General features: G+C 30.2%; 1 protein-coding gene across 1 annotated transcript; it reads right to left on the minus strand.

Moving 5' to 3' along the window:
* Positions 1–5,786: 5,786 nt before the first annotated feature.
* On the minus strand, positions 5,787–12,193 carry LOC149145343 (uncharacterized). The gene is made up of 4 exons (XM_089450208.1): positions 11,839–12,193; positions 9,314–9,424; positions 8,920–8,961; positions 5,787–6,112 (listed from the first exon to the last, which is right to left on the minus strand). Exons 1-4 carry the CDS (start codon positions 11,960–11,962, stop codon positions 5,805–5,807), a joined length of 585 nt encoding a protein of 194 aa, XP_089306334.1. The 5' UTR covers positions 11,963–12,193; the 3' UTR covers positions 5,787–5,804.
* Between the last annotated feature and the right edge of the window lie 15,544 nt (positions 12,194–27,737).

A 27,737-nucleotide genomic window follows, 5' to 3' on the forward strand; every position in this document is an offset into this window, starting at 1 on the left:
AGTTCGTCGAATGCTACAAACTATCAAATATCTGTTTGGAGAAAGGTCTTATCTTGCTTAAGAGATGAAGGGATCTATATTGGTGGAAGCTCTTCCTCCATGGTTTCAAAGTAGGCTCTCAAAGATAGGTTCAATAGCTTCAATGCTATATTTGAAGAGGTATACAGGAATCAGATAGCTTAGTTTGTTCTAGATCCTAACTCCGTGTAGAGCTATGCATCTATGTTGAGGAGAAATTGCTTCCAGCATATTGAATCTTTCTGGGGAGATTTAGGATGCCCTTGGAAGGTGTGAGGCATGCAGAAAGGTACATTAAATACTCACCGAAGGACTTAGAGAATTTTATACTGGATTTGTTTGAATGTTCGCCAGGATCCATGCACAAATCAACGTGGAGGACGATGCAACAAACTAGCGTGGAGCTATGCTAAATTTTTAATTGTTGCGAAGCATTTTGAAGGCAATTTAAAGGGGGAAGCTAAGGTGATTTGGTTCATATTGATGAGATAGCTTAATAGATATGACCATCTTATTGGAGCTATGACAACATGTGGATATTAGGGTAAGACAATAGGTGTAGTCATTTTGTTAGAATTCACGATTCTAAACTTACGAGAGGTAAAGCATGGAGATCCAAAATCAGTATGCCAAAGTTAAAAATGAAAATCCAAAGACCCAAAAGTACAAAGCATAGGATGATAGAAAGATTCAAGTGAGAAAGGAGTGGTGTGCTCTAGCATATGAATCGTGTGGTGTATCCATATTTAGTGGCAAAGGATCTAAATGGAAATATAGTGAAAGTTTGTTTGAGTTTGTAGAATATACTCATGACCTTGATAAAGTATGAGTCGCACATTGTAATTATAGCAAATCTACATGTCATATATTGTTTTATAATGGTTCGTTGTAGTCCTTGAAATGTTTTATGTACCAACTGTAAGACCTAAAGAGATATGCATACCCCTTTGTTATGTGTTTCCTCTGCTAGAGAGTTTTTAACACCTTGGAAGAGTGTGTTATGTGGGATGGATATGCTGGTGTGGACTGTATTGGTTGTAGACTCCATGAAGTGAAATTTTATATTTAGGGGGAGTTCATCGAGAGGTTGGATGAACCATGTATGTGAAGGATTTACTTGTAGACTAGTGGTTGCAGTGGTTTGGTACCCATGCATCTCGTTAGATGGCTATTCCTTTATATGGACATTGACAATTTGATGATGTTTTCATCAACAAGTTACAAGGTATAATTGCTAGATTGAATTAGATGTAGATCTTTGCTGATTGAGATCAAAACAAGTAGTCCTCAAGGGGGTGACTTGGAAATATAATTCCTACTTATCTCAGTTGTGAGTCATTTTATGTAAAGGAGTTTGTTCCTATTCTCTAGGAGTTATTTAGATTTAGTTGTTTCCTAGATTGGTGTGTGGTTGAGATATTCTCTCAACCCACTAATTGTGTGTTCAATATAGTTTCCATATCTTGAGACAACACTTCATGTATATATGTAATATATTTGATCAATGTATTGTGCGTGCATTATTAAATTTTAAGTGGATTTTTGTCTTAGCTTAATATTCACATGCAATTAACCAAACATTGGACCCTTTCATTAAAAATCTCCAACTTAAATTTCTAATTTACATAATGTTCCCTGTCTAATTTCTACAATTTTTAGGAACAATCATCCAACAATTCTCTTGAAATATAATTCAATTACCTTCAACAACTTTCTTACTAGTTGCTCTCTCTTGTAGGAAGTGATTAAAACATGTGCATAAAATATGTGATGGTGTTTGCTCGAGAGAAAATCATTGTCACATATATTGTGAGTTTCTCATCAACAATTGATAGAATCATATTCATTATGCCATCTTTGGTTGCTTCTTCATTGGGATTGGAATTAGGAGGCAACATTGTCTCTCTCTCTCACTCCTCAACCTAAAACTGGGATTAGATGGTGTGGGAACATGGTCTATGAAAATATGGGTCAGAATTTAAGAATTGTTGAAGGAACATTCTTCCCTCAAGAAAATGTACTGGCTACCAAAAAATAAAATTGAATGGGCACTCTCTAAATACATGCCACACACCTACCTACTTTAAACCTCCTTTGTATGGGAAGCCACCATTAAGAGGACCTATGAGTTATGGGCATTATTGGCACAACCCTGTTGAATTAATGGATGGTCGGTGGCTTTTAGCATTCCTTGTATTTGCTGGTAGCTCCATGAGTAGTATACCCAACATCAAATCACTCCTCCATATGATCAAATTTCTATTTCACAACTTTTCATGCCATATGAATGCAAACAATACTTGCCTCATACCCTCTCACCTCACTCTGATAAAATACGAGAGGAATGTGTCTTACCATCACCCTATTCATTGAGCATGAACATGCATAATTTATAGGATCAACATATTCCTAAATAATTTAATAAACATAATTAACAAACTTGCTGATAATTCATTTGTATTACAATTAATTTATCAAATTACTCTTAAAATAAGGAGTTGTCTTTAGTGTGACTTTTTCGACTTTCCGGTGCCGGAATCCGATGGAAAAATTTGAGGCAAAATCTTGATTTATGTTATTTAAACTAGTTTTTTGACTGCATACATGGGTTCAACACCCTAAAAAATCCCTAGGGCACTTCGATTGTGTAGGGATTACCCATCAAAAGCCATCTGAAAAACTTCCAAAAAGCCGCACTAAAGTCAACTAGCTAAAATAATACGATATTAGTGACAATAAAGATTTTAATTACACCAAAGTATGATGGGTTTGGTTAGGGAAATTTGACCAATAAGATCTGTGTATTTTTGTCCTCCTCCCTCCAAATAAAAATTGACACATGGCACTGCAACCATCATGGAATTAGCTAGGAAGTGTGTTTTCCTTTAAAGTTTTCTAAATCCCATCCTAAATGAAAAAAGAAAGATTCTAATCTCTAAATTTTGAGATATTTTGATTTTTCATTGGTTTTTAAATTAATTTATCATAAAATTAAGTTTTATTGGATTTTGAAAAATAAATCTATAAAAATATTAGAATAATAATTTATATTTTTTATATCTAAATGTTTCAAAATCAATTTATAATAAAGTCTATAATATTTATTATATAAAATTTTAATATATATTATTAATATATAAGTATTTTTTACAAGTAGCACTACAACCATTATGGAATTAGCTAAGTGTTGTTTAAAGTTTTCTAAATCCCATTCTAAATGAAAAAAGAAAGATTCTAATATCTAAATGTTCAGATTTTTTTTTTTTTTTTTTCATTGGTTTCTAAGTTAATCTATTATAAAATTAAGTTTTATTTGGTTTTAAAAACTAAATCTCTAAAAAGATTAGAATAATGATTTTTTTTAAAATATTTTAAAATTAATTTATAATAAAAAATTTAATATTTATTATACAAAATTTTAATATATATTATTAATATATAAGTATTTTTTATTCTTTTATTATGATTATACTATGATATTATAAAAGAGGGAACCAAAAGATACAATGAAGAATGATACAAAGATGTGATGGAGCTTCAGCTAGAGTGTAAGGAAATATTTAATTCTTGTAGATTAATCATGGAGTAATGTCACTTTTGTGCTGCCATTCTTTTAATCAATCTAATGGATTGGATGTGCTTTTAATCTATCAAAGCTTTGGCCAAAATCAATGCCATTGGTGTTGCTTTTACCCCAAAATGGAAAATTATGGGGACTTGGATAGTGATTTGAAGCATTCAAGGATTGATAGTTTTATTCGCAAGCCCAAGCCTGTGACCTGAGATCATAGACAGTGTGCATGAGATTTCACATGCATGGCTTAGAAATTGGTTGGTGAATTCAAGATTGTCTACTTTAGAAGATAACTCATATTCTAATTTTTTTTATGTGATTGCAGTCACCATAGGTGAGATGTGCTACCCATTTCGCTTAATTTTTTTCTTCTAAAATGACTTTTATATTATCATGGTTCCCATATTTACAAAACTTAGATCCTAGAAGTTCAAAACTAGAACATAAATAAACTTAACAAGAAAATGACTGACACAATTAAATTGTTTTTCCTAGAAGAGTGTCTCTCTTTCCACCTCTGGAAGAGCGTCACTCTACTCCAAGAGCGTCACTCTACTCCAGTTCCAACTCCTCTATTTCCATTCCCATTCCTCTTGTTTTAACACTGGATTGTGGCGAAGGAACCAACAATGACATCTTTTTGAATACCGAAAATGCCTTCTTCAATCCTAATAGCAACCTAATTCTCTTCAGCTAGAGTGTAAGGAAATATTTCATTCTTGTAAATTAATCATGGAGTAATGTCGCTTTTATGTCACCTTCTTTTAATCAATATGGTGGATTGGAAGTGCCTGTAATCTATGAAATCTTTGGCCAAAATCAATGTCATTGGTGTTGTTTTTACCCCAAAATGGAAAATTATGGGGACTTGGTTGGTGATTTGAAGCATTCAAGGATGCCGCCTTCTTTTAATCAATATGGTGGATTGGCAGTGCTTGTAATCTATGAAAGCTTTGGCCAAAATCAATGTCATTGGTGTTGTTTTTACCCCAAAATAGAAAATTATGGGGACTTGGATGGTGATTTGAAGCATTCAAGGATTGATAGTTTTATTCACAAGCCCAAGCCTGAGATCACAAATAACAGATGGAGTACTTGGGGTTTCACTACATGGCTAAATATTCACAAATCTATATTTATAAAATGCAATTTAACAAATTTAAGCATAACCCTTAATTAAAAATGAAATTTATTTACATAATAGTTTAAAAAACCTCTAAAATCTCACACTTTCTTTGCAAGATAAACATACCTATCTACATAATTATTAATAATATTTGATTGATTGATTAATTGTAAATGGCATAAACTAAAACACTAACCCTGATCTATATTATTTATGACTAGAGCAACCATATAAATTAAATGACTGATAAAGGCCCATAGACAACAATATATGATAAACTTCAATGATGCATTTCACATTACCAAGATTTAAAAAAATCATAAAAAATATCTAAATTATATTTTTATTTTAAATTATTTTATTATTATACTAAAAATTTCTTAATCATGGAGGTTCATTTTTAAGTTATAAATAATTTTTTTACAATACCATGGTTTATTAATACTACAATATGCTAAAGGAAAAAGCTTATTTAATAATATATATATATATATATATATATATATATATATAAATTGAAAAACAAAAATAGCATAACTATCTTTAAAATAAATTTTAATGTTGGTAACTATTACTAGTAAAATTATTAAATATTTTATAAAGTGAAATTTATACCATTTACTTATTAATTATCAATAATTATATTGAAATTATAAAAAATTTATTCCAATATAACAGGTCTATCTATATAAATAAAATAACAAATGGTATAACAACTATGCTATTCATACCCAAAAAAAAATGGTATTCATTCTAATGTATTTTTGATTTATATATTCATTATAATGAGTTTTTGATTTATATATTTATTTAAAGTTTTTGATTTAATATATAAATGTAATAGATTTGATCTAATTGACAAAATACTTAAGAACAAGAATTCAACAAACTAAACTATTTATTGAAACTATTATCATTAATGTTATTAATATTATTACATCTTTAAATTTAAGATTTAATTAATTCTGTCTGGTTCAAACAGGATCATACACACTGGGCTATATCATCTGCACAACATTTCACAAAAGAGAAGAAATCATCACTGCGTTTAATTCACATCGTTTTTGTTTTAACTTTCCTCAACTCCTAACAGAATTTGGCAGATTTGAATCTGATGGGGTACATGTAGGAATTCTGATAAGTAAAACGTATTATCTGGCCTGCGTGGATTGGCCTGCCACCATTAACGAGGCAATCATTGTCTGCAACGCGCTTGAACAGGTTGGGATTGACCACTTGAGCAGAAGCGAATGAGCCACAGTAAACATGAATTTCTGATGGACTGCAACCAGGCTGTATCATGCATGATATTACTATTTGGACCACGAATTGAGGTATCCCGGAGGTGATGTCTCGGCTTTGGGAAATGCTTATGTCTCTGTATGTACACATACCTGCAAATATCAACAGGTGATCTCATCGAATTATAAGGATTCTGAACATCATCAACAATTTTTTGGATACATCGAGAAAATTATAGACTCTACAATGTTTTGTTGGGAGTAACGCTATTGAATAAATAAAACAAAATAAAACAAAACTCCCTTCTGCGTTGTAGGTTTGAAGCCGCTGAAAACTCTTTCAAATGGGTTCTACGCCACAAAACTTTTGAGATGGTGGAACCCTAAACAATATACAATATCATGATGCAAGTGAGAGTATTAGTGTAATTATTTTAATTTTTGGAGTTTGGATTTTGTTTTTTTGTTTTTTTTTTTTAAATTTGATAAAATGAGTTGGAATCACAAATTTGATATATGAACCATAGGAATGTGTAAAATCTTGCAATATCATGATGCCAATGAGAGTATTAGTGTAATTGTTTTAATTTTTAAAGTTTTTTTAGTTTGTTTAAAATTTGGTAAAATGAATTGGAATTACAAGTTTAATGTAAATTATATGAAGGTGTAAATTTTTATTGAGATGTTTTATGTTTTTTTTTCCTATGTGAACTTTTATCTAAGTGTTTTAGGGTTTTTGGAATTTTTTTTTTTAAATGGATTTTTTTGATCAGTCTAACTCCCATCTCAATGCTTTAGGGTTTTTTCATATATAAACTTTCATCTAACTCCCATCTCAATTCTCAATGCTTTAGGGTTCTTTCATATATAAACTTTCATCTAAGTGCTTTAGGGTTTTTTCACATTTGAACTCCCATTTGAGTACTTTAAAGTTTTTGGGATTTTTTTTAATATGAGATTTTTTAATAGGTCAACTTCCATTTGAGTGCTCTAAGTTTTTTTGGGTTTTTTTATATGGAAACTCTCATCTTAGTGTTTTAGGTTTTTTGGGTTTTTTTAATACTTAAACTCTCATTTAAGTGTTTTAGGGTTATTTTCTATATAAAATTTTACCAGTGTGTTTTGTTGTTTTTCATATGTAAACTTTCACATGAGTGTTTTAAAATTTTTTAATGTATAAATTTTCATTAAAATGTTTTAGGGTTTTTCTGTTGTTTTTTCATATGTAAACTTTCACATGAGTGTTTTAAAATTTTTTAATGCATAAATTTTCATTAAAATGTTTTAGGGTTTTTTGATGTCTAAATTTCTATGGAGTATTATATGGTTTTTCCACTACTAAATTTATTTATATATTAAAAACAAATACCAATTAACCAATTAGGCAGCAGCCTATGGTCATCCCAAAAACCTGGTGTCTGAATCACATTTTCAACGTACATTGTTTCTCGTTTGTTGTAGTACATCGTTTCTCGTTTCGTGCGGCACTACAGTGATTTATATCTTTCTCTAGCGGCGCACAGAGCCTACTTTACAGGGCGCATGCTTGTACCATATTCGTTTTTGTTTTTATGAGCTTGCACACCTTTAAAGGCTCTGCTTCGTTAGAAGGAATTTCATACCATGAATTCCATATTTCTTTTTCGAACCGAATAATGTCTAAAGCAAATTACATGGAAGCATTGACATGCCAATTGGATTTGTTTGGCTACAGCTATGGGTGGAGACATCACAAAGCATCACACTATAAAAATTTATAAGTTAATATTTTAATCTATTTAGATGAATAGGACTGTACGTTAAAATTTGCTTTCATATTAATTTCTTCAAATTATTTTTCGTGTTTATTCTATTTCAACAGTAGATTTCAGAAAATTTCAAAAAATCGATGGAAATGAGTGAAGTAATATGAAAATATTAATAGAGTGGTTGGTTTAAAATCGATTTTTAATTGTATATATAAATCCAGCATTATAAAAAATTTTAACACTCAGATCGTAAAGAACAATTTAAACTTGTGTTCCAGCAAATATCTATAAAATTCTAAGCAAAGTAAATCTGAAAAAACAGGAAAATCATCCAAAATATATAGCAGATAAACTATGGCAATATTAATTGACATGAGTAAAGTTTAACAATTGATTTCAGACTTTAGATTCCTGGGATTTTTAACACTCAGATCGTAAAGAACAATTTAAACTTGTGTTCCAGCAAATATCTATAAAATTCTAAGCAAAGTAAATCTGAAAAAACAGGAAAATCATCCAAAATATATAGCAGATAAACTATGGCAATATTAATTGACATGAGTAAAGTTTAACAATTGATTTCAGACTTTAGATTCCTGGGATTTTTAGATGGCTGTGATAAATTTTCCAGATTAATCTTATTCATGTTATTTGTTTTAGATCTAGATTTCGAACCTTCAACTGAGATTCATCGTCATGATGAAATTTTTGTCAAATTTTTAAAATAGTTGATTTCTTGCATACTTATCAAAATTCTAAAATATTCCCAAATATGTTTAATTGATTTCTTTCATGCCTATTAAAATTCTAAAATATTCCCCATATAAATAATTGATTTGGTTTAATCTATTCCATTTTTAGAATATTTAAAAATCTACAATCAACTTAAAATTAAAATGGTCATTCAAACTCAATTTAAAACCATCTTAAAAAAGAACATCCTCTCCTTTTCAAATACCATACAAATATATGGGAAAATAGATATATGGTAGAATTAGCTAAAAGGTTGTATAAACATGATAATTAAAATCCAAGGAGGTTTGCAGAGAATTGTATTGTTTGAAACAGTGAATTGTAATGCTTGATTTGGCTTCGCTCATCCATTTCTATAAATAAAAATACTCGTTTCAGTAAAAAAAAAAAAATAATATCTGAGTAAAGGAAGATAAATTGAGTAAACGGAAAAAAAAAATCTAAACCTCCTCAACTTACTCATAATCCTCCGAGCAGGTAAATTTTGAATGCCTTGGCTGCCTGTAACAATCATAATAATTATATTATTTTAGAATTTATGTTGATATATAATATTATATTGTTTTGGTTTAAAAATCATATATATATCGAATGTGGATTAATATTAAATAAAAACATGTAATTTGCTGTTCCATCATAAATAAAAAAAGATAAATTTTTAACTAAATAAATATTTTTTTAATTAACTATAAAAAAAATTCTAATTCTTTAAATTTAAACTTAACTCCTAAAATTTCCCAGTTTTGGAAGCAATGAATGTAACATAAAAATACTTGAATACTGGTTCATTATTAATGAATACAAATTATCAGGTTATCTGGTAAGAACCGTAGGCCTTAGAATTTCAGCTTACTTGATCTCAGAGTTGCATGGCTGCTATCGTGAGACCGACTTTGTTGAGCTTCCTCTAACTGACCTGGAGGCCACTGATCTATGTTCAAAATTCCCACATTATATTCTGCTCCTGCAGCATCCCACAATTAACCAACCAAAAAAATAACATCTAATGGATTAGTTATGTTGAGTATTCCAAATGATGAAAATATAGCTGAAGCCCCCCACAACAATAACAATCTGACAAACAACAGAACTAGAAATGTTGTATCTAAAATACTTTGGTAAAATAACGTTAAAACATAGTTCTTCACATCTAGTTGCTGTGTTGTAGTACTGCACTGCCTGTGTCTTAATAAACTAAGTGCTTTACAGCATAGATTCAACTGGAGAGCAGAATTTTAAAGTTTAAACTAGTAGAAGTTATTGAATCTTATTGTTCATGTTGGTTATTCACTGTTTATTCGGATAGAGAAACCCACATAACACCTCGCAGAGGGATAGAATGATAGAAGTAGCAAAGTGATGAATAGTTGTAACTGTATCAAAAGAAGCTGGACGTTTTACAGAATTAAACTCGCAGAAATTATCCTATCATACTGTTTATTATCTGTTTTTTAATTCACTATTTATTATCCATAGACAGCTTACACTATAACACCTCTCAGGCATTGAACCACCAAAATATTGGATTGTTGTTAGGGTTAAAAAAAAGTGTTTTGTCAAAAGAATTTAGTTAAATTGGTATGGTTTATGATTTCTGTTCTAACTAGTATGAATTTCTAGAGATATATTGGTTTTTGTGGTATTTACGAAATATTGGTTATATCAGATAAAATAGTAACAATTATTTTTATCAAAATACAAATTGTGCGTAATAAAATATACTCATTATTATTAAAAAAATTACTTTATTTTCACTTATTTTTTTTTTTAAATTAATAGAATTTATCGTCTCATATTACTCAGATTGAAGTTGATTGTTTATTATTCATACCCTAAAAATTCCCATAACTCCTTTCACCCGTAACTTATTGACCTTACCATTACAATTTTAAACATTCAATTATTTATTGAATTGACTGTTTATTATTCAACTGGAGAAATTCACATTTCCTAAGTAACTTCTTGATCTTACTATTACAGATTTTCAGATTTTGGACATTCAATGGGAGAATTAATTGAATTTATAATTAATATAAAAATTTATTTAAATATAAATTAAATAATTGTAATTATTGTGAGCATTTGATTGTTGAGAATTAATTTTATTGAAATTAAATATATTAAATTTCTAGATAAAAATGATCTAATAAAATATAAAATTAAATAAATATTATTATATTAAAAAATAAGTATTATAAAATTAATAAGAAATATATATATATATATTTTAAAGAGTAAAAGAAAAAATTATAATTATATTAAAAAATACAATAAATTTATTTCACTTTTTAAAGAAGGAAAATGAAATTTTAAATTCATATAAATTATTAAAATTTACAATATTATTACTCACTCTAATTTAGAAATTTAGAGTGTAATCTATTTCAATTTAGAAACTTACAGTTTCTTCATATTATAATTCCATTTTAATTTAAAAACTTGCAGTTTCTTCATATTGTAATTTATTTTAACTTTAAAAAAAGAGAAGAGTTTTTAATTTGAATATATATTATTTTATCTTTATGTTTATTATTTACTATTTATTATTTTGTATATAAATATTTAAGGATAGATATTTAAATAATAGTTTTTATTATTTATTTACACAATATATATTTAAATAACAGTTTTCATTAATATGAATTAGAAAAATGATAAATTATTTTAATTGTATTAAAATAAATTCAATCTTCTACAATACAAATATGTATAGATTTATTATTACTCTTTTTTTTTTTGAAGTTAAGCATGATTATATTTTCATCCATCTTCATCATATCTAATATATCATCATGATGTGAACTGGTGACTTCACATCAGAATATCTTAACAACGCATTTGATCACGGTTTATCCAAACCCATAAACAAATTTATTATAACTTTGAAAAAAAATAAATTAAAATCAATTTAGTAATGAATTACTCTGATATTATAAACTAGACTCAACAACTTTACAGCATAGATTTATATATTTTAATAAAAGAAAAAATATTTTAAATTATTAAAAAATAATTTATTTATCCAGTTAATTTTTCACATACTGGACACCCATTAACTAGTAAAATCTCAAACATATTGAGTTTAATAAAGTTTACAGTGAATATTTAGTTTAAGGAGATCTTTTTAAGAATTTTGAAATTTTTTGATGATGGCATTTTGTTGTGGGCAAGTAAATTTTCTGTCCAATAATAAACTAAATAGCCTTACAATTTGATTTGGAAGAAAAAAACTAAAAAAAAATATCTGCCACCAACAAACATGTATCTTTCCTACACAATAACCATGAACTGAATAGACTATGCACTGCATGACGAACAGTTTTGAGCGAAGATTCTGAGATATAATAATACAATGCAAAAAGTGAAGTTTTGGGTTACCTGCAAAGAGTCTTACGAGAGCAGAGGCAGACGCAGATGCAGTCAAGCCAAGAGATATATAAACAAGAAGCAAAGTAGAAACCCGTCTGAGAAATAGCCCGCAAGTCACGCACTCCCTGGCCATTCCAAATTCTCCTTAAAAATCTTCTCGCAAACCCTGTTACGATACTGGATTTCCAGCACTTTACAGAAATAAACAATCCTACTGGAGGTGACAATACCATTCAATGTTCAAATGTCTGCAAATTCAAACCGTTTGAATTTGCAAATTCAGACCTCTGCAAATTCGTATAAACGATATGATATGTGGAGAAAAAGTAAAGCCAAGGAAGGACAGCAGGAGGGGGTCTGGAAAGCACAGGTATCAAAGCAGTGGTTATGATAGTGGCCTTTCCTTCTCCTTGGAGTCAGTAAGATGCTCTTCCGTTCCTGTTCTGCTGTGATTGTTGCAATGCTTCTTGTCAACAAAGAACTTTCATATTATTTATGTTAATTGCCATATTAGATTGCAGTGCTTTTTATTATAAGTTATGTATTTTTTTTGAAATTTGTTAGAATTATAAAGTTGAATTTTGAAATTTTCAGAATTCAATAAATTACTAAACTCATATATATATATATATATATATATATAATAAAAACAAATTTTAAATAACAAAAAATCTCTATTCTTAAATATATACTCCAAAAATTTATACATAGGGAACACCAATTAGATTGAAATTTTAGCTGTCTGCTTGATCTTCTTGCTGGTTTTTCTTTTTACTATTTTATTGATTCACAGTTCCCAAACTGAAAAGGTATTGGGTACGGTACAAACATCAGATTGGTCTGTTTTGATTGAAAATTACTTGACAGTACTGGGTCAGTCCATACATTTTTTTGTATTTTGTTATACTCTTCTGCTTGGTAGTACCTACTGCCCTGCTATGCTGTGGCAATTGTGGTAATTCTATGAATGTCATGATTATCGGAAAGTGTAGAATTCATTTTAACTTAAAATTAAGTTTGAAAAATGGATAATTCCTTTTTTATTTTACATATTTTTCTGCTAAAAATCTAATCTGTTATTGGAGGGAGATGTTTAAAATATTAAAATTATAAAATATTTTTTTTTTAAATTATAATAAAAAATTATTTTTAAACAAAAATGAAGAATCTGGAGGGAGGGTTTTAAAATATTATAATTTAAAAAAATTATAATAAAAATTATTTTTAAATAGAAATGAAAATTTTGTATTTGTATGCTAGTCTTTACCTAGATCACAACGAATACATTAGGTAGTATATGGTTATATTTTCAAAAAAAATAGTGAGCTTTCTTATCTAACAAAATTACATTTTTTCTATAAAGACTTTAGATTAGAGAAAGGGTTTTGTAGTTATATACCTTATAAAATTAACCCACCAAAAAATAAAATTTACATTTCATACTATTATAATTTTCATAATTTTGTAAGGTCAATCTATTTAGCTCTATAAAGACTTTAGATTAGAGAAAGGGTTTTGTAGTTATATACCTTACAAAATTAACCCACCAAAAAATAAATTTTACATTTCATACTATTATAATTTTCATAATTTTGTAAGGTCAATCCATTTAGCTCTAAGGAATAGAAGAGTCTGATTGGACCACTGATTTTAAAATCTCCCAATCTTAATTTACACCCTTCATTAGCACAAAACTTCACATCTCTATTGAGATCACATGTTATCCAATAAAAATTCTTTTCAGAATAATTGGACCACTAATTTTAAAATCTCTCAATCTTAATTTACACCCTTCATTAGCACAAAACTTCACATCTCTATTGAGATCACATGTTATCCAATAAAAATTCTTTTCATACAAATTCTAATGTTCCTTCTTTATTAGAGAAGCATTCACCAAAAGCTGAATAAAAAAAGAATCTCCCAAAATAATGAGAGAAGAGACCTATTTTTTTTAGACCTACTAAATTCTTTAGTGGAAAATATAAATTTCACTTTAATTGTTTACTATACATCCTACATCCTACCCAATGTAAATACTCTACAACTTAAATTTTCTAAATGTCATAAAGCACCCATCCCCTCATATTACTCTTAAAAATTATTTAATTTAATTTAATAATAATAAATAATAATAATAATAATAATAATTAATTCTATATAATATATTTTATATGATTAATTTTTAACTTTAGAAATGAGTCTACCATTTGTTAGGATATAAAAAGATTACATTTATAAAGTGCATTGAGATTTATAATGTTTATATCATGAGAAACTCAGTAACCAAACTATTAACTAAACTAAAAAGTACATGTATATAGTGTTGTTACATGTAAAATATTGAGCTTTGAGCCCATTCCTCATCTAACTTCAAATTATTTGTTTACATCATATAGCAAAGTGAAAGACAAGTATATCCAACAACATATATAAAGATTTGTTAATGTGTTTTTATTTTAAAATGTTATTTGTGTTTTTTTAGTTTTATTTAGAAAGAAAAATTATATGGATATGTAAGATATATTTGTTAGATTTGAACAATGGTAGTATTGTGTACATAATATAGGTGGTCCGTGGTATTAAGCCTATGGTATTACATGTGGTTAAAATATTTTAAAGGGATTGAGGATTCTTCATTATAATGTGCTAGAGTTGAGTAAAAGCTCACTTGGAGGATGTTTAGCATGCTTGGCTACATTTAAGCCAAGGATATTGGTTGCTTTTAAACCATAAAATAATAGATCTATTGTTGGATGGTTTTTTCCCATTTGGGATTTTCTAGGGTAAATTGTGTATTGTTGTTATGTGTATAATTGTTTTTAATATTTTCTTCTCTCGTCAATTTAATTAATTATTAGCAAGATCACCCCTCCAACTTCACATAAACTATAACTACTTTAATACACAAAAAAAAATCATAGCTAGAACTTGCTACCTTCCATACTCTTATCTTCTTAGTCTCTTCAACTTTGGAACCTATAATTTTAATTCCTTCAAAATAAAGTCTTCATTTAGTGTTGCACTTAAATAAGAGGGAGATCCTTACTTTCAAAAATCTTGTATTCATGACTAACTCGATAGTTGGAGATATTGTTAAGAGAATGCCTTCATATTGTTTGAGAGCTTACAATATAGCCCTTACTTTCCTCATTCATTCAAAACATCCCAAGTCAAAATTTTTTCCTCATTCATTCAAAACATCCCAAGTCAAAGTTTTTTTGTGCTAGTGACAAGCAAATTAAAATTTTTGGACTTCATTGGTGCCTTAACTTCCAAATTATATTCCACCAAAACATTTCTTCCTCACTTATTTGCTCGATTATGACCTTATATCCTAATTTTGTAGCAAACTTACCATTAAATAGGATTTTGGGCCATACTAGAGAAACTTATTTATATTTAAGCAAAATATGACTTAGGAAAACCTTTTAGTGCATCCATCCAAAACTTATTCAAAATAGGTATTCCAATCTTAGAACCTATACTTTCTTCTATCCTTGACACCACAAATTTTTAGTCATAAGATTTGTTGCATCAGTTAGTTTAATAATACCCAAAATTTTGAATCTAATTAAGAGATGACACTTCCCAACAAATCCCATCAATGGATTAAGTGTCGTCTTACCTATTTGTCACTTCCAACTTTGCAAGATATACAATTTTTTTTACCAACACTATCCATATTATAAACACAATTGCAAATGTTTTAAGTGGAACCCTTATCCAATCTTCAAAGGATAACAGATCCATGTGCTTTTGTACGATAACATTGTGCTAAAGGCCATTACTCCTAAGAAACCTGTTGAAATATGGCAACAAGAATATTCCAATTTAATTTGTCCTTGAATTAAATTGTCAATTAAAATCGAATTTAGTCTTAACAGCTACTTGGAAATAATTAATTAATTTATTTCTAAATTAATTAGTTGGAGAAATTCAAGTTAGAAGTCTTTCTGAAGTCATGCAAGAGTTATCCCTTAAATTAAGGAGATAAGATTGAGTTATATTTGAGTTGTAATTAGTTAACTCAGTTTACTGAGTTAAGTCCAGTTAAATTAGTTCCAAACTAATTAAGGAACTAATAGAGAGTTAACATGCATGCATGCACTCAACTAGTGCTACTCCAGTTAACTGAAGATTCCCTCATTAGAAACTCATACATGTCTATTCTGAGAAAGACCCAGTTAAGATTAATGTCAAGGATAGTGTACTATCAATTGCATGTGTTTTCTTATAAAGAAAACTCATGCATGCAGTCAAGGAATAATCCTTGAGGATTGGCACTTTTGAAGGCTTGATCATCCACTTAGTAATAGGATAATCATCCACAAGGAACAACGCAAGGAAATAGGAGCTTGGAGGGCAGAGAGGAAGGCTGAAGAGAAGCCAAGATTGCCTGTGAGCATCTATGAGGATTGTACTAAGAACTGGATCGTTGGGAGAGCTAAGGCTTTGTATAATTCCTATGTATTTCCACCTGTATGATAATACAATAGTGTGGGTTTTTTAGCTGAGGCTTTCCCCAAAGTATTTTCATGTGTATTGTGCCATTGATTCTTCTTCTTTTGGTTATATTGTTCAGATTGATCTTTAAGCTTCCGCAAATTGATAGTAGAAATAGGTTATACTATTCTACTTTGATTTATATTACATTATTGGGTTAACCTACCAACATATTTTCTACAAAACCTTCACATGTTTCCTTTGGCTTAGTTATTCTTTCCATATTACCAAATTTATTCTATCTTTTACATTTCTTCTTGCCATAAGTAAAAACATTTTTTCCAGATAATTTCTAACATGCCAACTAGGATATACACATTTAGAGCCAATAAGTTATGATAGCTTCAAAGGAAAGATATAATGAGCACCAACCTTCCACTGATGGATAACCACCATTTGCCCTATAACCCACCTAGTCCCCTAAGGGTATGGAGTGTATAGACTCAACCCACAAGGTTACTTTATGGAGGAGGGGTTAGTAAAATTTCACTTCATCTAACCACCTTAAAACTCTATGTGCTAAGAGGCACACTCTACAACCTAGTATTAGGGATTCTTTTAAGGATGCATATATTTGCCTATGTATAGTGTTATAAGTGACTATTTTAGTTTGAAAAGTCATACATATAGAATGTAGGCGAATATTTCATAAAAAACATGTAATTTACTGTTAAAATTGGTAATTTATTAGCAAATATTATCCATTTAATCATACATATGTAAAAAATGGGCAACATGTAATTTACTATTAAAATTGGTAATTTATTGGCAAATATTATCCATTTAATCATACATATGTAAAAAATGGGCAAAATTTTCACCAAATCGGCTAATATTTTTTTTCTTCAGAAAATGTCTAAAAAATAGCCAACTACCTTATGAAGGCCATGTGTGATTTTGTTCATGCTCAATTCAGAGTTGATAGGTGCCTTTTTAAAATTAAAAGTAAAAATAAAAAATAGTTAATAAGAAAACCTTTTTTTTGTTTTGTTTTTCACTATACCATAGATCAATACTAGTTACATCCATGGAAAACCTAATACTAGTTACATCCATGGAAAACCTACCCATGTCTAGGTGGGCCAGTTATCTTTCATGTAGAAATTACTCCGAGGAGTGAACATGTCAATCTTAGTGGAATTGGAACCTGGGTGGGGAGGATAAGAACTCCTCCCAATCACGTGAACTACACCCACTTGACAAGAAAACCATTTGAAAAAAGATTTAGTGACTTTCAATTATGAAAAAAAGAAGTCATTATTTAATTTTTAATCATTTATTTTACATAATTAACCATTTGAAATTTACATAATTTTAACTCTTTAGAAACAAGATTATTTTTATTTTTATCTTTCATTGGTATTTAATATCCAAAGTTATTATGGATCTTAAACTCAATCATATTATTATTGATTAAATAACATTATCATTATAATTTAAAATAATTAATGTTAAATAATCATTAATGTTCTTAATAATAATAATAATAATTAAGTAACAATTATTAATAACATTAATTAATAAAAATAATTATTATTAAATATTGGTTAATTTATAATAATTAATTATTATATTTAATCAATATAAATATTAATTTAATAATATTATAAGAAATTATTATAAATAATTTAATTTATTAATTATAATAAATTAATACTTAATAAATAATATTTCACACTTGAAACAAAGTTTACACCTAAATGTATTTGATCCCTCTTGGTGCATGATAGATCCAAAGTTGAATGGATTTATGGTTTATGAGATCACCCTCATCTTTAGTTCATCAAGAGCTTTCCAACGGCATAAATTTCATCCAAATTTGAGTTTAGATCTAATGTTATGACCATTATAAAATTTTCTCTTCCTGGCACCACATTAATGTGGTACCAATGACACATGGAAAACACATGGTTGACATGTGGTAGTCCCTACCCACATATCACCATCATACATGGCCATGTCCTCTACCTGCATTGTTAGCCTACTCACGTTAATGTGGTACCAATGACACATGGAAAACACATGGTTGACATGTGGCAGTCCCTACCCACATATCACCATCATACATGGCCATGTCCTCTACCTGCATTGTTAGCCTACTCACATCTTGATCCATAAACTGTTGTGATATTCCACTCGACAATTTGTCACAACATATATCATGAAATTATACTTAAAATATGAAATCTACACTATGAGGGTTAATTTCTCCTTAGATTTTTGGACTTGTTAATTGCTATATTATATTATGTTTATGCATACAATAGATAAAATATGTAGAAAACAAAGAACATCGAAATAAAACTTAAAAACCACAATTGACACAAGATATAACTCGGGAAACTCTTTTAGGAGAAATCCTAGCTGGAAGGTAAGGCTACTCTACTCTCTTTCTTTGAATGGAAAAAGGATACAAGTATAAAGAAGTGAGACATGTGGCTCATGGGCTACTACAGTGCACAAACCCTCTTTGTTTGCTCTCTCCCTATCTACTCTCGGCTACTATAATCATCTATGGAACAAAATGTACTTAAATAGAATGGAACCCCTTTTCCTCTAAGTGGCCCAATTATAACACGGCTCGATAGCCTACTAATGGTTAAGTTTGCCTCTTTAAACTCTTAACTAGAGTTACAATATTAACTTTTCTAGAGTATTCTTCACCATGATCGTGTCTCTAGCCTCTTTTCCATGAATAAAAGGGGCTAACGTGGCATCATCTAGAATAATGGTGGTCAAACCAGGAAGGACAACTTTTGAGTGGCGTAGCTTTTGCATATAGACTTTGAATAAAGTGATTCTTGAGCCATCGGAAAGGTATATGTATATAATTGTGTTGAAGGTGCGCACTTAAGCAACAAATTTTTACCCTCTAAAAATGTCATTTTATGTTTCAAACTACTTTAAGAAGGTTTCAAACCCCAATTTTCCAAATTTGGACCTGCTAGTAAAAATGGTCATGTGAGTTTATTCCTCCACTTTTTCCTCTCTAAAAGCATCAATATGGATGAAAAATAATATATTGATCCAATCTAGATCCAAGATTTTCTATAAATACCTATTATAATATTTTGTAGATCTTTAGCATTTTGTACTTCTCACTTATATGGATCCACAGAAATAGTCAAAATGTCTAAATATATTCACATCCAACCTAGCACTTAGTCAATATAGTTAATCCTCTAGATATCCATATTTAGGAAAAACAATGTCCCTTTTAACAAAAAGTAAAATTTTCAAATTTCCACCTTTCAGAACATTTGTTATCCACATCCTCTTCCACATCATTTACCACCTAGCCTCCACTTCAACATTACCATCCTCCATTGTCCATGTTGTGATCAGTCAATGCGGTCAAACTTCTACTCATATGGATATCCAAGTTTTAAAAAATCTTAGATTCATCTAGATTCATGCATATTTGGAAAAAACCAAAAAGCTCATTTTCACAAAACTTTTGATTTCTAGATTTCCAAGTTCCATACCATCTTTTCAATGTGGTGCAACATCAACTGCCACATCATCTCCTTTTGCTCCTTAACCCATGTCTAGGTAACCTCTACACCATTAACCCCTAACCCTTTAATCCTAACCCCTTAGACCCTATCCCCCTAATCCTCAACACCTTAACCTTGTTCCTCCTAATTAAGCCCTAAAACCCCTAAACCTTAAGCCCTAGCCCCTAAACCCTTAACCAATAATCCTATATATATATATATATATATATATATATATATCCTTAACACCTTAACTTTGTTCCTCCTAATTAAGCCATAAAACCCCTAAACCCTTAACCAATAATCCCATGTATACATATATGTATATATGCTTTAAATATTTTTAAGTAGATATGTAAAATTAAAATTTATAACTTTTAAAATTTAATAAATTTATTTAATAAAAGTTATGCTATAGTACACATTTTCTTAAATAATAATAAAATATTGTTTTTAATAAAAAATAATAAAATATTGTTTATTATCTTCTTTTTCAAAGTTTGTATATATGTGTATATTTTTTATCATTTTTTCCATATGTGTGTTTATGTAATTTAATGGTTTTAAAGTAATTTGTATAATTAGAATTTATAAGTTTGTATTAATAGATATTAAATTTGAAACAATATCAACAACAACAAAAATTCCTAAATGTATCATAAAATTGCATCTTTAAAAATCTTAAAATATTCAAATTATAAAAAATTCAACTTCAAATTATAAGTTAGGGTTAGTGGTTAATAGATTAAGGGGTTATGGGTTAATAGGTTAGGGTTTAAGTTAGGTTTATGGGGTTTAGGACCTAGGGGATTTAGAGGTTAATGGGGTTTTAGGGAGTAGGGGTTAGGGGTTAGGGGTTTAGGTTCAGGGATTAAGGTGTTAGGAAACAGGTAAGGGGTTAATAGTTTAGGGGCTTATGGGGTAAGGGGTTATTGGTTAAGGGTTTAGGGTTGAATGGTTTAGGTGTTAACGGTTAAGGGCTTAGGGGTTAGGGTTTTAAGGGATTAATTAGGGGGAATGGGTTTAAGGTGTTAAGGATTAGGGAGGGTCTAAGGGGTTTGGGGTTAGGCCGAATTAAATGGTTAGGGTTGGTTAATGTTTTAGAAATTATAAGTGGGTTAACGACTAGGGATTAGAGGGAAATTTTTCATCGAATTAAAAGCCCACGTGGTCACCAAGTGAAATCTAGGAATAATATGGCATAATGATGAAGGAGAAATAAAAATAGTTATTTTTTTGGGTTTTGACTATATATCTCACAAAGTGTCTCTCTTTCTACATGTAATGGAAAGTAACATTTTTCCTAAAAAAATTCAACATATTCCATAGACATCTTGATAAATTACACAAGCTTCATCATTGATTTTTTTTTTGTTTCTCACTCTCACCTAAGCCGATTACTCCATCTAGACTACCATCTCCTAAGTACCCCTAATGTGTTAAACCCTAATCCATCAACTCTAAACCCCTTATAAATTAAACCATGGTCTCCAATTAGTTGGGTCAGGGAAAGTTTCCATCCACACCAAACTTGTGGTCTCCAAGTGAAATTAAGAAAGAATATGACATAATGATGAAGGAAAAATAATGATATGACATAATGGTGAAGGAAACATTTTTTTAGTTTGTGCTTGTATGCACTAAAATTTGACATGGTTATAGTAGATGCATGCGTTGATGGTATGGGAGGGTTTCAAGACTCAGATATGACTCACGTGAATAATTCGACAATCAAATGATAAAATTATAACATAAATGTCAAGGAGATGAAATTATGTTTTATTTTTTAGTGTCCTTATCACGGTATGTATTTACCCTCGAGGTTTAACTCAATTGGTCAAGTACCCATCGTTAAAGCACCTTAATTTTCTATTTATAGGTCACGGGTTCAATTCTCTCCACACTCTCAGGGTTAGGTAAATTTTCAATTAACTTAACATTTACCAATCATTGGAAATTATGCTTTCATTAATTGACCCCTTTCAGAGGGGGTTGTGAATGGGCCAACGTTGATTTTTTCTTTTTCTTCTTTTCTTCAGTTTGTGATTGTATGCACTAAAATATGACATGGTTATAGTAGGTGCATAATTTTATGGTATGGGAGGGTTTTAAGACTAAAATATGAATCACACAAAGAATTCAACAATCAAATGACAAAATTATAACATAAATATCAAGGAGATGAAATTAATTATTATTTTTTAGTGTCTTTATCATGGTATGTATTTAGCTCTGAGGGTTATCTCAATTGGTCAAGTAACCATCATTAAAGCACCTTAATTTGGTAATGAGAGGTCACAGGTTGAATTCTCTCAATGCTCTTGGTGTAAGGTAAATGTTCAATTCACTTAGAATTTCCCAGTTAGTGGATGTAACCACCCCATCCCACATTTAATCACTTTTACAAGCTCTCTAAGTAAACATGAGCTGAGAGTTACTATGATGTGACCCAACTTACAAGTTCTAGTTATAGAAGTGGGGTCTACTAACTGGAAAGTTATGGAAACGTCTCAGGGACATCATGTTACCTAGGTGTCAAACCATAACCCCCAATGCTCAAACCCTGAGCTGGAACTTCCTTTTAACTGAGCTCACAACACAGTTTCATGCATAAGTCACTATGAGTGTGGCTAGAAGGCTCTAGTCGCACGCACATGCCTCCCTCTGTGTAGTTGCAACTGAAATTCCCCATTTCCATGCATGTGGCCGCAAAATTAGTGCCACATCTTTAGGGATATCCTACAGGCCACTGCCCAAAACAACCCAAAACTTTCCTGAATCAAGTCTAAGGTTATGACAAGTTAATATGATGAATGCCAAGGCTAGATCTTGCACAAACAAGCCAAACATTTGATAAATTTTTTGTCAAACATATGGTAAACATGATAATCTAAAGGTCATGAATGCATATCTTTTCAAGTCTCCTTAACTTCATCGAGGAATCATCAATAAGGCTTAATGCCCTCTCAAACTAGTTGCAACAACACTAGTTATTCCATGCATTCACATAACCATTCAATAACTTATCAAATCATACATATGGTCTATAACCAGAGCACATCATTTAACCAGTCCTATAACTAGCATATAACCAGAATGAATCCATGGAAAATTGGTCATAAAATCAACACAATAACCAATACATGTTATCATTGATCACAATAAGGAAATAACTCATATTAACATATGAAAATGCCAACCAAGTTAGCTACTTCCACGTACCACCCGACCACATATTGGACTAGACCAAATCTCTCTTTCAACCAATCACCCTCATGCCATATTCCAAGCATGAATGTGGGATCTCATCGGATAAATCAAAATAGAACCAACCAAGGCTTCTAGAGGCAAAACCACCTCGACCCTCAACCATAGGGATTTCACCTAAACCGGTCCAGAAATCACTAACACCAAACAAGCCTAGATGCCTCCACCTTTCTTCACCACATCCAAAGGAGTTTTCCTATCTCCATCCTTCCGTCACGAGTCCCAATAGAAAGCCCATCTCCACCCTTGACCCTTGGGAATTTTCCAGAGACCACATCACCATGTTCCAAAGTCTATCGGTCATCCAAATATTAAACCAAAACAAGTCACCCACAACACCATGGCTATCCAAGAAATAGTGAGGCAAGGCTGAAAACCATTGTGAATCTAGGAAAATCCCATGCCAATGATAGCAAAGCAACCAAATAACCAAATGCATGTACCATGCATCCAAATCTCAACAATGAAATCACACATGCAACATGTTACCTGCAATGCCCTCTTGTTGTAGTTGATTTTCCAACCTTTTCTTTATGCTTCTTTCTTTCCTTTACTTGCTTGCTTTCCCAAGTGCTTCCTCTCTCTTCTCATAGAGCTCTATTCCTGAAAGTGATCAAATCTAGAACTGAAAAAGGCTATGAACTATTTCTCAAGTGCCTTTTTATCAGTGATGTCTCGTGTCTCTTCCTTTCCTTTTCCTTTTTGCTTCATTTTCCTTTATTTTCTCTTTAATTTTCCTTACATGCACATTCATGTCCCTTCATCTTCCTTTTCTCCTCTTTTCCTTTATTTCTTATAGTAAATTTCCATTTATTGCCTTTTACCTTTGTCAATTCCAATGCCAATTTCCATAGCCATTAATTAACAACCAGTGACCCCCAATGTGAGGTTTTCCCCTCCATTTAGCTTGGAATATGTTTCCCATGACCTTGGTTGATTTTTTGCCTTTTTACATGGAAATATAACTCGAGGTTATTACAGTGGAAATTATTCTTTCATTAATTGAACCCTTTTAGAGGGGGTTGTGAATGGGACCAAAATTGAAATTCATTTAGTTTGTGCTTGTATGCAATGAAACTTGACATGGTTATATTAGATGCATGTGTTGATGGTATGGGAGGGTTTTGAGACATAAATATGACTCACAAAAATAATTTGGCAATCAAATAAGAAAATTATAACATAAATTTCGAGGAGATGAAATCATTTATTACTATTCATTGTCCTACTTATCATGGTATGTATTTTTCTTATGTGTTTCCTATGGTTATTTTTAGTTAGTACTAGAAAAGTTCTTACTTATTGTTCTTATTAAACAAGCTTAGTTAGTTAATTACCTAAGAAATTAGAAGGTTGGGTGTTTAAGAGAGAATTTCACCTACAATAGTAGGTTACTTAATTCCTAGCAAGCCTTGCCCAGAAGGTGTGTGTTTGTGTGTGAATGAAGTGAGACAAATCAAGTAGACAATCCCAAGCACATTCAGATTTGTAAGGAGGTAGTAGACATATCGTTAACGCTGGCTCCCTGACTCTATTTGATGATGCCATATTTAGGAAGATGTCCTCCTAAAATATTTTCTCTTGGATCACCTTAGATCACCTACACACAGAGAAATAAACCAACACAATCTTCCTACAAAAAAGTATTAGTGTGACATAATACATCAATCATGTAACATAATCAAAGAAACAAAAGAGATGAATGGGTAAAATCTTTGTTACTATTGTCTTTGAATAGAATTGGCATACATCAGTGAGTCCTCCAAGCCTCTATCCTTGATCTTATCCCTAGCTTCTATGCTCACTGCACAAGTTTATCATGGTTGCGATACTGATAGAATTTTGACATAAATTCCTTTCTTCTCCTTGTGAATAGTGAGGAGATTTATTTATATATATTTCCATCATGATTGACCTACATTACACCTAGAAACCTTCTTCACCGTATCAATATGTGATTAAACTAGACCAAATCAATCTTCATTTTAATCAACAATTATTATTGTAATCAAAGTTGTCAATTTGGACCAAATTCATGCTTATCCAGTCGAATTCCCACACTTTTTCAGAGCTCTAGTTTAGAGAGGGAGTTGATGGTGGTCTATTTTGGTCTAGAATACTAGGAGGGAGCATTGCTAGGCCCTCTAGTTTGGTCCCTACAATTGAGAAGGAGCATTGATCCCTCAAAACACTATTTTTTTTACGTTTCAATCTGTCATGGTTTGATCCTCTTGCTTGGAAAAGGATGTGGGTTTCTTCTTGACCCTAGGGGGGTGGGTTTTTTAGCTATGACAGATGCCTCCTGATGTATGAGGTCAAAAGAGAATTTTATGGCCAAAATACATTACAAAAAGTAGACCAGTGGGAGAGGCAGGGAGAGAGTGTGGACAAGATACCTGTAGAAACTCAAAGTAGACTCAAATACATAAAGAACCAAGGTAGGCATACCCATACTCTGTACTGAGAGAATAGAGCATAGATGCCCACACAACATATTGTGGACTGATGTCATCAAGGACAAGTCATGTTATAATGTAGATCTCTACCACAATAGTTATCAGTAGGGTTGTACATTGTTGTGAGTGACCCCAATGATGGCCCTAAAAGTAAATAAAATATTCTCCAATCATAGCTTGGGGCAGGAAATGATCGTGAGTGAAGTGGCCTCAATTCCCCAAGGTCTTCAACCTCACATCTCGATTGTACACCTCTACTACATGCAAATGAAGGAGATGATATCGAGTATGCATGGAGACCATGTAATTAACAGGCATTGATGTATCCCATTAATAGACACGAGGGTGACCACTGATAATGAAAATGGTTCCCAAGGTACTTAGTATAGTCGAAAGAGTGCAAATGAATGAGCTTAAGTTAAGCACTCCACAAAATCGGTCAGCATGGGCCAATGAATAAAACCCAATCCAAACCTCAAGGAAACCTACCACTGATGACTACAAGTTCCAAGGTAGTAGATTGTTTCTAGATCTACATCCTAGATAAGGTGTTGAATTCAATGGTAAGAGATCTGTCAAAGGAGGGCCTTAATGTATCCCCCATCATCAAAACGAAACTGACACCAAGATAAGGTCTCTGATGATAGAAAATGAAGAAGTGATGTACAATTGACCCAGGGATGACTAACACAAAAGGAACAATGATATAGGTAGATGGCTGACTCTTGATTGAGAGTTCCTTTGAACATATAATGGCATGACACAATAGTGAACTTGGCAGAAGGGAATGAAGAATATTGATATACATGATGGTGACACAGAAGGCATCACCAAAGCCCGTGAATTGGAAGGGTAACCAATCAGGTGAGACACTGACTCATGTAACAGAATGACTCGACTCAAGCTAAAGGTGTGGTAACAATGCAAACTTTGAAACGAGAACTATAAATTCAGAATGCGAACTATAGCCAAAAATCCCCCAAAAAACATGAAAAACAGTGCTAAAAATGAAAAGTGTTGATGCTGGAATAACATTTTTTTTCTAGGGTAAATTTTCAACATGTTTTAAAAATGGCAGTGAAAACCAATTTTTTGTGCAAAAATTGTGCAAAAAACACCCTTAAAATGAAAAATGTTGATGCTGGAATAACACTTTTTTTTTCTAGGGTAAATTTTCAACATGTGTTGATGAAATAAGGTCTGTTTTTTTTTCAACATTTTGAAATAATGGAATAAAAGAATTTATCACGACTCCGAAAAACATTAAAATTTCAAAAGAATAATGAAAATATAAAATTAAAAAAAAAAAAAAATTAAAACAATGAAAAAAAAAACAAAAAACAAAGTTAAAAAAAATAACAAAACGTAAATAAAAATATATATTAAAAACAAAACATAAAATAAAAATAAAAAAAAAAAAAAATCAAATATATAAAAAAGACAACAAAAAAATCAAACATAAAAATAAAATAAAATAAAATAAATAAATAAAATTAAAAGAAAAAAAAAATCAATCATAAAAATGTTAAAAAGAAATACAAAATTAACCTATAAAAGATAAGATTTTAAAAAGTAAAAGAAATAAATAATAAGAAAAACATATTTTCAAAAAAACATAAAAAATGTAAACAAAAAGAATTATCTCGATAAAATACAAGAAATTAAAAAACCATTAACAAAAAAATAAAAAGATAGATCTAAAAAAATAAACTAGAAAATTAACAAAAAAACGCCAATTTTGTTAAAAACTATTAGATTAAAAACATTTTGAAAAACCCTAAAAAAAATACTCAAATGGAAGGAAAAAAAAACCATTAAAATTTGATATATATAACTTCGGCTACCCGACAACTTGTAGGGGCATAATTTTTTTTGTTTTTGTTTTTAAAGCGTGAATATATATATATATATATGGTTTTTTTGTTTTGTTTTTTAAATTTGAGTATTTTTTTTTAGTTTTTTTTAAATGTTTTTAATCTAATTTTAGTAGTTTTTTTTTTTTTTTTTTTAGTTTTTTTGTTAATGATTTTTAAAAATTTTCTATTTTTATTTAATTATTTTTATAGCATTTTTAATTATTTTTTTCAATTTTTTATGGTTTACAAGATAATTTGTTTTTTTAAGTAATCAACATTTAAAAAAAGAGAAATAAGACAACTAGAAAATTTGTTAAGTAATCATG

This window comes from Pinus tabuliformis, chromosome X (assembly GCF_031772625.1).
Source record: "Pinus tabuliformis cultivar Carrire ecotype Pingquan chromosome X, CPIR1, whole genome shotgun sequence".
NCBI classification, from domain to species: Eukaryota; Viridiplantae; Streptophyta; class Pinopsida; order Pinales; family Pinaceae; genus Pinus; species Pinus tabuliformis.

What these genes read in the sequence shown, in the direction of transcription:
- LOC149145343 (XM_089450208.1), bottom strand. Translation starts at nt 11,962, where the DNA reads ATGGCCAGGGAGTGCGTGACTTGCGGGCTATTTCTCAGACGGGTTTCT. An exon ending in TCTCGTAAGACTCTTTGCAG is followed by an intron (nt 9,425 to 11,838) that starts GTAACCCAAAAC and finishes GGGATGCTGCAG; the next exon opens with GAGCAGAATATAATGTGGGA. An exon ending in ACCTGCTCGGAGGATTATGA is followed by an intron (nt 6,113 to 8,919) that starts GTAAGTTGAGGA and finishes TGATATTTGCAG; the next exon opens with GTATGTGTACATACAGAGAC.